We start from the raw sequence: 13444 nt of genomic DNA on the forward strand, positions 1-13444 counted from the left end.
TTTTAACCTCATTTCACCTCACCGTGAAAATCGGATAATTGCTGCAGAATAGAAATCCTCGCGTTGACCTCGCGGAACGTGAGAAGTCGTCCACTGTGCCTCACGCGGTAGTCATTATAGGCCGCCCATCGAAAGGTGCCAGAAGATGAGCTCGTTTCTTGTTTCCGCCGCGCTCATCCGCCACGTTGCGTGACCGTTGCGTGAAGGTGTGCGCGGTGGCCGAGCACCGGATCTGGCCGGCGCGCGAGGGTGGGCAACACAGCATTTCCACTTTATGACGTTCGCCGTTCCCCGAATCCAGAATACCGGGGGCGCGAAGGGAAAGCAATTTGCGCCGGGGGCGCGCTCGCTTTTGCCATCCCGATGGCCTCCCCCGGAAGCAGTCGCTTTTCGACACCCGGCGTCCTACGGCAGCCGAGAGCGAGTTTTGTGGTGATGATCCTAAGGCAACAAGGGCCATCCCACGGCACGGCAGGACGGGCGATGATGATGCTGCCTGATACTTGTAAAACATTATTATTATTGTGAGAACGTCAACAACTGGCAGCAATGTCCGTGCGGCCACACTCACCACCGCACCGGTGCTGGTCGGCTTTGGGATGTTTCTTGCCCTTCGTGCGCTTCCTCAATCCCGGGTTCGCATTCCTCCGGTAGACGGTGGCTTTCGTGCCGGGCAACCGTATTCCGATTCCCGGCGGGCGAAGGTGAACTACTGGCAAGAGTGGGCGCTTTTGTTCCCCAGTTTGGTCTAAACGCTCGGCTAACGACTATCTCGCTCCTTAATCTCGCCCCCAACCCCACGGGGGGAGGGCACCAGAGTTCGGAGGTCGGACAGAAACAAAAAATCAGCCGAACATCGGGGGTAACACGGCGTACCGTTTCGTGAGTGGCCGTGGAAAGGAATTAAATTATCCTAAGCTGCATCGTTACAACTGCGCGGTGGTGGTGGGTTATTAAATCTTGACTTGCCGCTCCGCGGTCAGGTCCCAGGGTGAGCGAATTAGACTAGAACCACACGACGGGCCGTTTTGCGGGCGCCAACAGTATTTCTTTTGCTCGGTCAATTTATGTCAACAACCCTACGACAGTACGTTCCGGATTTCCAATCGAGAGGATTTCGCCAAATCTCCACTAATTACCTACGTCGAACGGATAATTATCGGGCCTCGAAATGGGTTTCGGAACCGCCGGTCGCAACGAATTGCGATGATTCAGCACAAACGGGGCGAAACCGTAATCAATCCCGCGCGCTGGCACGGCCCGTCCGCTGGAAGAACCACTTCTATTACATATCGATTATTTATTTTACATCAATATTTCAATTGGAAAACGGTACCTGGAGTGGGGTTCGCGTCCTTCGCGTATCTTCGCCCAAAAAGAACCCCCCCGGGCGGGCTGGCCGGCCGCAACACTCCAGCACAATCAATCTCGGACGGTGGACCACCAATCGGAACGATAGAATTTTCTGCCAATGTCATTACGACGGCAGGGTTTTGTGGGGGCTGCTGGGTGCGGCGTCGGGAGGTTTTCGGGAAAAATGGCGCGCTCACGATGTTCTCGTTCCGTTCCGGACGGTAAACGCCTGGTTCCATTGAAAGTGTTGCACGCCTGTGGAAATGTGTCACTCGGTTCCGGGTTCCGGAGCACTCGGTCCGCGACAGAGAGCAAGAGCACAATCCCCCTAGAGGAGGGTTTGGTACGCGGGCCATGTACTCTTTCCGGTTTGCTTAGAGTTATTTACGGGTGAGTTTGACCGTTTGACAGTTTTGGTTTTGGAGCACGTTACACATCCACACACGTCTATCCACCATTAGCATGCGCACACTTGTATGAAAATTGGTCAGATATTGATGCTCGTTTGCTCAGATTTTCTAGATCTGCGTCGATTATTCAAAAGTGACATAAATTGGTGCAATTTCGCTGTCCAGACGCTACGATACGTCTGCGCAGCGAATATCGTGGCGATTATCGTAGCGTGTGTACCGGGTTTTATTTAATAGAAATCCATTTTGGAACGAAACTAAATGCGCCACGTAAATTGGCCGTTTCGTCGTCATTTTCGATGAAAACCGTTGTTGACGATCATTGTCATTGAGCCAAATATGTAATCCATCGGAACACGAACTAATCCAGATTATGCTCCGGCAACCTACGCGAGCGATTGCGCCACGTTTCCTACCGCCACACAAGAACCGTACTGCCGTTCGTGGAGCGATTGGTAGAATATAAAAAAAAGCATAACACACATCCTTACCGGTCCCGGCGCCATCGTTTCTATGCCACAACTAATGATGAAGGGCTCAGCAACATCAAAGGTAAACAATTTGTCACGTTTGCGGCTCGGCTCGGCACTCTGGGTAAGGATATTGATGATGCCGCGCTGGATGTACCTGGCGCTGAACGGAATTACCGTGGAAAGGATTGCCTATCTGTGACGGGCCGGGCCGGATCCTTCGTAAATGGTTGAAATGGCGACCGAGAGTCGACCCGGGGAAAGGGGGAAAATGGCTGGGACAGCAGCCCCATTGGAAAGGACCTCACCGGACAGAGCAGCATAAAAAAGGCTCCCTCACGCGACGAAACCGTGAAATCACACTCGATGAATATTCAAAATGGATGAATAGTGAGTCGCCATTTGAATCGGGGGCCGAGGGGCACTCGGGCGGACGGTTGGGGCCACGGTGTCGCGCTAATGGAATTGTCATCTGCCATTTCTCGCGCAATCGGTCGTCGTCATCGTTGTCACACCAACCCACGTCTTGGCAGCCAGCTTGCGTTTCGCCGCAAAACCGACGCCCGCCGAGTGGGGTTCGGTCACTTTCGGTCCTCCAGCGCACACGCGCGCGATATCCTCCCCAGGGGGAGGCCCCCCTTCTGGCAGGGCTCCCGGCGCTATCATGCCGCGCTACGCCAAAGTGTCAGAATGTTGGCGCTGGGATTGGGTTGCCAAAAGCACAGAGTCGTTCCGCTTCTTTTTTCGACCCCTGGCGTTGTGACCGTTGGCGTGGAAAATGACAAATGGCGGGCGGGCGCCTAGTGCAAGGAACGGTGTTATGACATCGGGTGCCGGGGTCCCTTAAATCGTGTCGATTAGGCAGTGACGATCAAGTGCCGGCCTTCGAAGCGCGGGCCCTAAAGTCGGGAAGTGCGTGATGTTTCGATTAAACAAATAAACCCGCTGGTCGGATTAGGTCGGGCTTCGGCACTCGAGTGGACGGCAAATATTAGCCGGGTGAAAAATCAGCTCACCCATGTCGAGCCGTGAGTGTTGTTTCGGTCGAAAGTAGCGCCAAAGATTCGCCAACCAGCGCGGTGGCCACGGTTCTGGTAAACCCATTAAAAGCCATCAGTCAAATTACTTTGCCCCGCTCCGAACAAGTTTGTCTCCCAATCGCGCCGCAATGGGGCGCAAATTTTAATAGATTTCCCAACGCGCACGCCCGCTTCGGCCCCATCGGCTGGTCTTGGTCTGCGGTGGCCATTGCATTCTAGATTAATTTGCGTTCATGTGGCCGCCTTCTCCTTCGCGGCTGAAGTATCTGACCTAGCGCAGCCGCAGTGGACACTGAGGACTGTCGAAATCCGTCCCCAAATCTAACTATTTTTTTTTATTTGCATTAGTATTTAAAGTATTAGTCTCTCAAGAATTAACTTGGAGGTAATTTTATATAAGGAATCTTCTCGAATGGTCGAATTGCATGGACACATTTCACTAAGATGCTCCACTTCTCAGCGTCCAAGGGTCTCGCCGACAGCTATCATTTGACACTCGCCCCAAGTGAGGGTCCGGCCGACGGGTGGCCAGTAATCACTTCCACAGCCACGCAGAACGACAATGATCACGCACGGACTAGAAAAAAGCCACGACACAACGCGGCCACCGATCAGTCGGTGATCGTAGCCCGTGGCGCTTAGATCGTGCAACCGGAAGTGCCTCCAGTGAGGAATAACAAGTGAGCAAACTTAAGAGGATCTGAAACGGATCGGATGGCGATCACGATTTCATAAATGATTCAAAAACCATAAGAGATCGAAAACAAAATCACGTGGTATCTTAGGCCCCATCCTCTCTTTCCGTGGTCCGTGCTAGTTCTTAGTGTTCTCATTATCAGGGTTTCGCGCCCCCCGAGGATGTCGCTTTCTCGGACTCTGATTTTGGGATGCAGACCAGCGAGCGCCCCAATGTGGTCCCAAATTAGTAACGGGGTTGTGTGCTATTTATGCTCGTCACCGCCGACTGGCTGATAACACACTTTGCCAGTGGTCGCCGGTTGGTACAGATTTTCTAATGTGACTGTGTGGCCATGTCAGATAAAAACGAGTGGACCGAGGACTAAATTGGGCTAAAAACGAACCGAATTAGATGCAGCCTGATGGAACAGTGAAACAGTGACCACAGAGCTAGTTCAACCAGCGTGGTTCATGGAGGTGGCACAGTTAAGCCAAGGTGACTCTCGTCGTGCCACTAACTGTGGATTCGATTGGACTGATCGCGGACTGCCAGCGCGTCCTGCTGTAGATGTCCACGTTTCAATTTATCGGGAGTTTTTCCCTATTTTGCCTAATTTTTGCTTCCCCCAAACAGTGAAATCATCCGACACCGGAAGTGAACGGGAGCTTAAGTGACTGCTGCGCGTTCGTTCCACTGCTGCTGCTGCGTGGTGACAGCGGTGGACAGGCGTGTCAAATGTGTGTGCGCGGCGTGTGACCGACAAATGTGCCACGGAGAAGAATTAATTCAACCTAACCTCAAAGAAAACACCGCGAGGACCGCGACCGAAAGAAAGGGGACCGCCCGAGAGAGCCCGCGTGGGGCTAGAAGCTCGCGGCGATGCCAAGCGAGCCAGCAAGACGTTTGCCTCATCGGCGAGGCAAGCGCGTCAGGAAGCGCCATCTGCTGCCGCCGGCGGTGATGGGGAGTATGGGGCCACGGGGGCGGACACCGCCCGGTGGGTGGTGGTTTAGCGTGTTAAGTGAAGCAACAACGATCGTGCTGCTGGCCGCCGTCAGCGCCGTTTGTGGCTTGATGGCGAACGCAGCTGCTGATCCCAGCGTTGTCCGAATGGGTAAGTGGTGGTGCTCCGAGATTATTGCCAGCATCTTCATCCGCGACTTCATCAGCGGTCAGTGGAGTGACGTAATCGTGACACGCACTGCGAGTAGTAATCGCGCCACGATTACAAACGGCTTTCGTCGCCAGAAGTGCCGGAGGCATTGTAATCGTTCCGATGATAATGATAATTATGTTGAGGTGCTGAGGGTTCGCCCCCCTTTTGGGTGAGCAAATCATGATGCACCCGCTGCAAGTGCGATGCATTCGCTGTTAATCTTCCTGCCGGCATCAGAAGTTGAACGACGGGCGGATGGGCGGCCAACGTAGAGGCTTATGGAAATTTATGGGTTTTAAATGGTTGACACTCGGCTCGACGCATGTCGTTGGTCGATACAACAATCGGGTTACATTGTTTCACACTTTAATCGAACTCGTAAACTGACCGACTGCAACATGTAATGGCTGGCGCTACACGCAGTATCGCTGATCAAAACAGATGCTTTTCTGGCTCGTTTTCACTTTAACAGGAGTCCTAACAATTTCATAATTAGAGCATTCGCAGAGCCGCAAGATGCTGGCAGTTTAATTACCAGATCTAAAAATGTGCCATCGCTAGCTATACAGTTATCCCATTGCTTTGGTAATTTATGGATTCCATGTCGAAAAAATTCTTCGTCTTTTGCAGCAAACCAATTATTGATCCAATTTTTGACTTCCTCATAGGAATCGAAGTGCTGCTCAGCCAATGCGTGTCCCACCGATGAAAATGAATGATAATCGGAAGGGGCCAAGTCAGTGAAGGGACTAGAAGCTCCCAGCCAAGTGATTGTATCTTGAACCAGTTTTGCTTTTTTGTCCAGGTGCATTGGTATGGAAGCAAGTTACCTTACCGTATTTCGTGGCCCATTCTGGCCGTTTTCCAACTAATGCATGGTTTAAATTGATCATTTGTTGTTAGCAGCGATCTGGAGCGATTCTAGGAGCTTGCCATACTTTTTTGATCCCCTCAAACAGACTGCTTTGTGTTTTTCGCCCGAATCGATCAAGTTTTGCAATCGAAGATGATGGTTTTCCCGGACTGACCCATGATTTTTTCTTTTTGGGTTTCTCAAGATGAATCCATTTTCCATCCCCCGTCACGATCTGTAGGATAAATATGTGCAAGGACTTTTCATCGTACAACTCAAGGGGGAGGAAAAAACGCAGGGAGGGAAAACCGTCAAGTGTATGACAAATACCAAATATATTGTGCCATACAGAGTGTGCTCGTTTAACCTCAAAAACGTGTCTCGTGTCTTATGCCTTCAAACAGTGTATCCCAGAGTCTTCTGAATCTTTCCCAGAGCCTTCTACCATAGAGATTTTTTCGATCTTTGCTTGTTAAGTCAAAGCCGCCATATTTAATTTATTCTAAACCGCTTAAAGCACTGCGATCTTCCAAAAGCATGTTCACCGTAAGCTTCGACTAATTACCGTTCTAATAATTCCACTTTCCGGTTCACCAGATGGGTTGGTGGATATGATTGAACAGTTCGGTATGCCGGCCCTTCCGTCTGGCGTCTCACCGGCACCGGGCATGTGCAACGGGAGCCGCACCGCGTACCAGGCGCACCCGGAACCGGCGTACAACCTCAACCAGGACACGGTGCTGAGCATCCCAACGGCCACCAGCTTCCCGGGCGGGTTTCCGGGTGACTTTTCGCTACTCGTGGCGCTGCGCACTAGCGGCGGCCTGGAGAGAGCGCCACTGTTCGTGGTCTACTCGTCCGACTCGGAGGAAACGCTCATGCTGATGGTCGGGCGCGACGTGGCCCTGTACTACTACGACGGTAACCCGGAGGACGACGAGCAGGATCAGTACCAGAACATGGTCAGCTTCGGAGTGAACGTGGCCGACGAGCGGTGGCACCGATTGGGTGTCAGTGTCAAGGGCAATTCGGTCACGTTGATCGTCGACTGCGAGACGCAGATCACGCGCCCCCTGAACCGGCGGCCGGGCGTTCAGCTGGCAACCGACGGCCTGATCCTGACTGGACTGCAGCTGAACGAGGAGAATGGGTTTTTTACGGTAGGCTCTTGGGGCGGGAACCTACTGGCGGGATTGGGTTTAACCGGTTATTGACCACCGGCACAGGGTGACCTGCAAATGCTGCTGATCGCCAATACTCCGGACGAAGCGTACCACGTCTGCACGAAGTACGCACCCGACTGCGCCGGGGGAGGAGGATCATCCGGATCACCGACGATCAGTGTCGTGCGCTCCCAGAACACGTCACAGGCGGGTTCACGGGTTGCCTCTACTAGTATCCGCGATCAGGTGTCACGCCAGGCGATCTCCGTCGATGGATCCATTGGGAGGCAGCCCTCGACTCAAGCAACACCTGCTGTGGCCAGCGGTGGCCGTGACTTCGTCGACCTGGACAGTGATGTGGAGGGTCTGGAGCCGATCGGCGAAGACGACGACTACTACACCAACCTGGAGTTTGGGGGCGAGATCAATCGGGCCGGAGTTGTGGTGCCTCCGGCATCAGGCACGCCGGAGCGTGGTGTGAATCGCTCTACCGGAGGGGTTCTGCCCGGGGTTTCCTACGATCAGCGACGCCCAGTTTTGCCACTTCCCGATCCAGAGTACGATGCTGCCGCTGGAGCAAGGAATATACCGCGGGCTCCTGCGAACGGAACCCGAGCCGGGCACGGATCAGAGCAGGAAGAGGATGAGGTGCGTGCTGGACAAGACCTTATCTGGAGTAACAACTAACACATTTTTTTCCGGGCCAGGATCGTTCCGTGAGCTTTCCGACACAGTCGAGAGTGACCATCGTTGGGGGCGTGAAGACGGTCCGCGGACCGAGGGGACCCCCCGGAGAGCCCGGTCCGAAGGGTGATCCGGGACGCGATGGGCTATCAGGCCAGTCGGGACCATCCGGACCACCGGGCCACGTCTTCATGATGCCACTCGTTTCGGCTGGCAACGAGAAGGGTCCGGATTCGCAGGCGGAAGCCCTACGGCAGATGCTGTCCCAACACATGACGGCGATGCGCGGCGCCGACGGGCCGCAAGGACTGACCGGAGTCCCCGGAGCCGTGGGACCACCTGGTCCGGAGGGCATGAAAGGCGAACCGGGTGACGTTGGGGAACATGTGAGTCACGCGGCGGAGGCGAATCTTGTTCCGTGGAGTAACCACGTTCCGTGTTTTTAGGGACCGATCGGGCCGCGTGGTATGGTTGGTGCCAAAGGCCGTGAAGGACGCCGAGGACGCTCGGGACGGGACGGTGAACGAGGTGCAACAGGGCTGCAGGGTTCCAAAGGCGAGCAAGGCCCCATCGGATTGCCCGGTTTCCTCGGCGAAAAAGGAGAACGGGGCCGACAAGGACAGGCCGGCGAGAAGGGCAGCCAGGGTCACGATGGGGCACAGGGAGAAGACGGACCGCCCGGGCTCCCGGGTGTCACGGGGGAGCTGGGTCCACGTGGATTTTCCGGGCCACGTGGATTTCCCGGCCCGTCAGGTAACCCGGGACTTCCCGGTACGGAAGGGGTACCAGGCTCGAAGGGAAACCCGGGTCCGCAAGGCCAACCAGGAGCACCGGGACAAACAGGATCCACAGGACCGGTGGGACCACCGGGGCCGCAGGGAAACTTGGGGCCTCCCGGCATTCCGGGTCCTCACGGTAAACCTGGGCTTCCAGGGCTCCCAGGAGCGGATGGGCCTCCAGGGCGTGACGGTAACCCGGGAACGGGTGGCCCGAAAGGCGACGTCGGACCGCAGGGAGTACAAGGGCCGATCGGATTTCCGGGTACTCGCGGCCCCAAAGGTGACGACGGTGAGCGTGGAACTGCAGGCGACAAGGGCGAGAAAGGCGAACAAGGCCACGACGGTGACAAGGGCGATATGGGGCTGGTGGGCGAGCGGGGACTCACCGGGCCGCTCGGTGTATCGGGCTCGGAGGGTCCCGAAGGACCGAAAGGCTTCGAGGGACCACGCGGCGAGACGGGCATGATGGGGCTGACCGGCGATAAGGGCAAACAGGGCGTGCAGGGCTTCCCCGGATACCCCGGACCACCGGGTGACAAGGGCGACAAAGGGTCGTTCGGAATGGCTGGGCTGCAGGGAGAAAAAGGCGAACGGGTAAGAAGGCCAATTGGTAGTCTTCATGGGGCTTTTGGTCAATAAAATACTTTTTGGTCTACTCCACGTACAGGGCAACACCGGACTCCAGGGAGAACGTGGAGAAGTCGGTCCGAGAGTGAGTGAACCAGACGAAGAAGTGGTGACTTCGTAGGCATGATGACGTTCGTACTTTCCGCAGGGCTTCCGGGGACCACGCGGCAGACGAGGAGCGGATGGTTCCACGGGTCCGAAAGGGGACACCGGTCAGCCGGGATCGCCCGGTGCACAGGGAGAGATTGGTATGCAGGGTCCGGAGGGGCCACGCGGTTTCATCGGGCTTCCCGGACCCACGGGCAACAACGGCAAGGATGGCCCACCGGGAACATCGGGTGAACGAGGACCACCGGTAAGTGCCGGTGTACAGTTCATCTATTCTTTCTTTTCGCCGAAAGCATAGCTGGAACGACAGGCTGGAAGTTATGTACAAATATTCAAAACTACTTTAACGGAATCTGTATGTAGGAACCGCTAACAATGCTGACATTCTGGCAGTTATTGAGCGAAAGAAGGACCTTACGGAAGTCACCTTACTAATCACCAACGAATACTAGATCCCCATGTTGGGCTGTCTAATGAAACCGTCCCATTATTTGCACAACGGCTGCATACTGTCAGTTTGTCATACTGTGACAACATAGTAAAGCGTGAAAGCAACATTTTTGCATGCTGTCATTGGGTACGAAAACTGACAGCATACAGCTTTTCTAGGTGCTGCTTCGCCCGGAAACCCTCACGAAGCAAAGAGGCCTGTAAAAAGTTGCCTTTCATTACGTCCATTCTAGTAGCTGTCTGATCTTGAACTGACTTGAATGACGCAGTCCTCTCTATTTGATTCATTCACTGTCATACTGTTATACTGTAACACTTTCATACTTATTGGCCAATCCTTTGAACCGCACAACATAAGATCCTGCGATTTTTCTGCTTCTTGTTACAGGGCGACAATGGGAATCCGGGACCAATCGGAGCTCCAGGAGTCGTTGGACCGCAAGGACCAACGGGAGAACCGGGCCCGGTCGGTGAACCAGGGATACCAGGACTGCCGGGGCTTCCAGGCGAGCCAGGTGTTCCGGGAGACACGGGCAAAGAAGGGCAGCCCGGTCCACCAGGACCCCCCGGAAAGAATGGCCCGCAGGGTGGCCAAGGATTGCCCGGATTCCCCGGTGAACGAGGAATGCTCGGAATGCCAGGACTACCGGGACTGAAGGGCGAGCTGGGGCTCCCCGGAATGGTTGGACCGATTGGTGACAAAGGGCAACCGGGTGGCCCGGGCAAGGAAGGACCACCGGGGCCGGAAGGACGTCCAGGACCACCGGGACCTCCCGGGCCGTCGGGGAGCAAAGGAGAGCGCGGAGAGCAGGGTCTGGTGGGGCCGGTAGGACGAGATGGGTTGCCAGGGCAGCGAGGCCTAGCCGGTGTCCCGGGCCCGGTCGGACCACCGGGCGAGGACGGCGACAAGGGTGATATGGGGCCACCGGGAGAGAAGGGTTTCAAGGGAGCCCTAGGAGAAGCGGTAAGTGTTGGAGTGGCTGAAACCCCGTCTCATGTGGAGGATTGTTAAAGGCCACGTTTTCTGCAGGGTCCCGTTGGATCACCCGGAATGCAAGGCAGCCGTGGTGAACCGGGAGCGTTGGGGCCACAGGGTGAAAAAGGACCCCCGGGCGAGATGGGCCGCAGTGGACCGAAGGGGGAGGACGGCCCGACGGGGCTACCAGGTGTGATATCCTCGTGCTTTATTACAATATTCACACCAACTGCCGCAGCTCTCGGGCACAACCGTTCTCGTTTATTTCTATCATTCAACTGACGCCGCGCTCGCCAACTCACACATACATTTGTACATTCTTATTCGTATATGCCACACCAGGTTCACCAGGTCCAGCTGGACCGCAGGGAATGCCGGGCCCTCCGGGAATGAAGGGTGGCCGTGGAGATGATGGGCCGCTGGGCGCAGTGGGGCCAGCAGGACCACCCGGTGAAGCAGGAAGACGAGGACCGCGTGGTGCCGAAGGAGGCCCAGGAGCACCGGGATCACCTGGGCCACAAGGAATAGCCGGTGAATCAGGACCGCAAGGACCTCCGGGTACGCTCGGACCCGAAGGTAAGGAAGGCGAAAAGGGTGCCATGGGTCCGAAGGGCGAAGAAGGCAAATCGGGCCCTCCGGGACCACCGGGGAAACGAGGCCAACCAGGACCGGAAGGATCCAAAGGAGTCGCTGGCCCGGCCGGGTTCCCCGGAAGCCCCGGCGAACCCGGGCTCGTTGGAGCGAAAGGTGAGATGGGCAAGGACGGTGAGGATGGGAAGCAGGGAGAACCGGGGATGGCAGGTGAAGCTGGACCACCGGGACCTCCGGGCGAAATAGGCCCGCCCGGGAAGATAGGGCCGGAAGGACCGGCCGGGCTGCAGGGCACAACCGGGGTGGTTGGTGAGAAGGGCGACCGCGGATTGCCGGGACCGCAGGGGAACCAAGGCCTCACCGGACCTCAGGGAATGCCAGGGTCACAAGGAGCTCCAGGCTTGCGAGGATCCCCGGGTCCTTCGGTAAGGAAGCCACGACGTCGATGAGTAATAACTCTCGGAGACAAGATAACCACTGACCTTTCCTTACAGGGTGAAATCGGCCCCGTCGGCAAACCGGGAGAATCTGGCGCTCCGGGCAAAGTCGGCGAGGTGGGAGCGAAAGGTCCGAAAGGGGATCGCGGACGCCGCGGCCTGAAGGGGCACCGCGGTGAGCTGGGTCTCGTCGGTCTGAAGGGCGATGCCGGTGAGAAGGGTGACAAGGGCATACGAGGCACGGCTGGGCCGGAAGGCCCGAAAGGTGACCACGGACCTATGGGATTACTCGGACCAAAAGGAAACGACGGTCCACAAGGGACGCCGGGTCATGATGGCCCAACGGGGCCGAAAGGAACCGAAGGAATGGCTGGTTTGCGAGGAGAACCAGGCCCACCGGGACCACCGGGCCCGCCGGGACCTCCGGCAGACGCACCACTCATTCCACCTGAGCTATTGTTCCGGATGAACGAGTTTACGCTCACGAAGGGAGAGGATCGCAGCAAACGTGACGTCGCTGAGGAAGCGGCCGGCCCCGAGCTGGAGGACGATCTCGATGACTTTGACGAAGAAATCTTGAAGGTTGAACCGCGCAAGAAGAAGAAGAAGAAATCGAAGACGAAACCGGCCGACCTGGGACCAAAGTTCCTCGACATGTACAGCTCGATCTACTCGATGCGCCAGGAGCTCGACCGTATCCGGAAGCCGGTCGGAACGCGCGAGAACCCGGCCCGCACGTGTCGCGATCTGCACCACGGACATCCGCAGTTTCAGGACGGTAAGTGGATTCCGGGCTCCCCGGGAAGCGAATTCTCCGATCCTACGATTCGGTTCCGTTCTCCAGGTTGGTACTGGATTGACCCTAATCTGGGTATGGGTGACGATGCGGTGTACGTGTTCTGCAACATGACGTCCGCCGGTGAAACGTGCGTCTTCCCGGACATTCACAGCTCGCAGATGCCGACGATACCGTGGCGGAAGGAGAACGACAAAACGGACTGGTACTCCAACTTGCGCGGCGGATTTCGGGTAAGTCCACTTATCGCTGAAAAGAAGACAGAAGAACGGAGGATAATGTGATGTCACCGTCATATAGATTTCCTATGAAACCGTCGGCACGGTCCAGATGACGTTCCTGCAGCTGCTGTCGCAGGAAGCCTACCAGAACTTTACTTACGCCTGCATGAACAGTGTCGCGTGGTACAGCACGAAGGACGAAAGCTACGACAGTGCGCTCCGCTTTCTGGGCGACAACGAGATCGACATCGGTTACGAGCAGTCAAAAATCAAGCCGACAGTCCTGGTGGATGGTTGTAAAACTGGGCGCAGCAAGAGCGAAACCGTGTTCGAGGTGCGAACGGCCAAGCTACAGTATCTGCCGATCATCGATTTCTATCCGATCGACTACGGCTTACCACAGCAAGCGTTCGGTTTCCAGGTCGGTCCGGTCTGTTTTAAGTAGAATGGCCACAGGCTACAAGTTAACGAAGTATATGCGTACGAAGCTAGAAACATTTTAACTTAATTAGCGATATTAGTTTACTAAGAAACACACACACGTACGGACGCGGAAGTAACGAGAGGAACTAGGATTAGATACTGTTTGAAGGGGAAGCTACACTTTCGACTTAGTTTAGCTGCAGAGAATACTCGCACCTATTGGACTGA

At 55.9% G+C, this 13444-nt stretch overlaps 1 protein-coding gene across 1 annotated transcript; it reads left to right on the forward strand.

Moving 5' to 3' along the window:
- Positions 1–4921: 4921 nt before the first annotated feature.
- Positions 4922–13238, forward strand: LOC131208241 (collagen alpha-1(V) chain-like). Its single transcript, XM_058200894.1, has 13 exons — positions 4922–5066; positions 6559–7121; positions 7188–7772; positions 7832–8194; positions 8255–9181; positions 9255–9299; positions 9363–9569; positions 10161–10736; positions 10803–10938; positions 11091–11764; positions 11834–12554; positions 12621–12805; positions 12873–13238. The coding sequence occupies exons 1-13, from the start codon at positions 4922–4924 to the stop codon at positions 13236–13238; spliced, it is 5493 nt and encodes a 1830-aa protein (XP_058056877.1).
- The last annotated feature ends 206 nt before the right edge of the window (positions 13239–13444 follow it).

The sequence above is a fragment of the Anopheles bellator genome, chromosome 2 (genome assembly GCF_943735745.2).
Source record: "Anopheles bellator chromosome 2, idAnoBellAS_SP24_06.2, whole genome shotgun sequence".
Lineage (NCBI taxonomy): Eukaryota > Metazoa > Arthropoda > Insecta > Diptera > Culicidae > Anopheles > Anopheles bellator.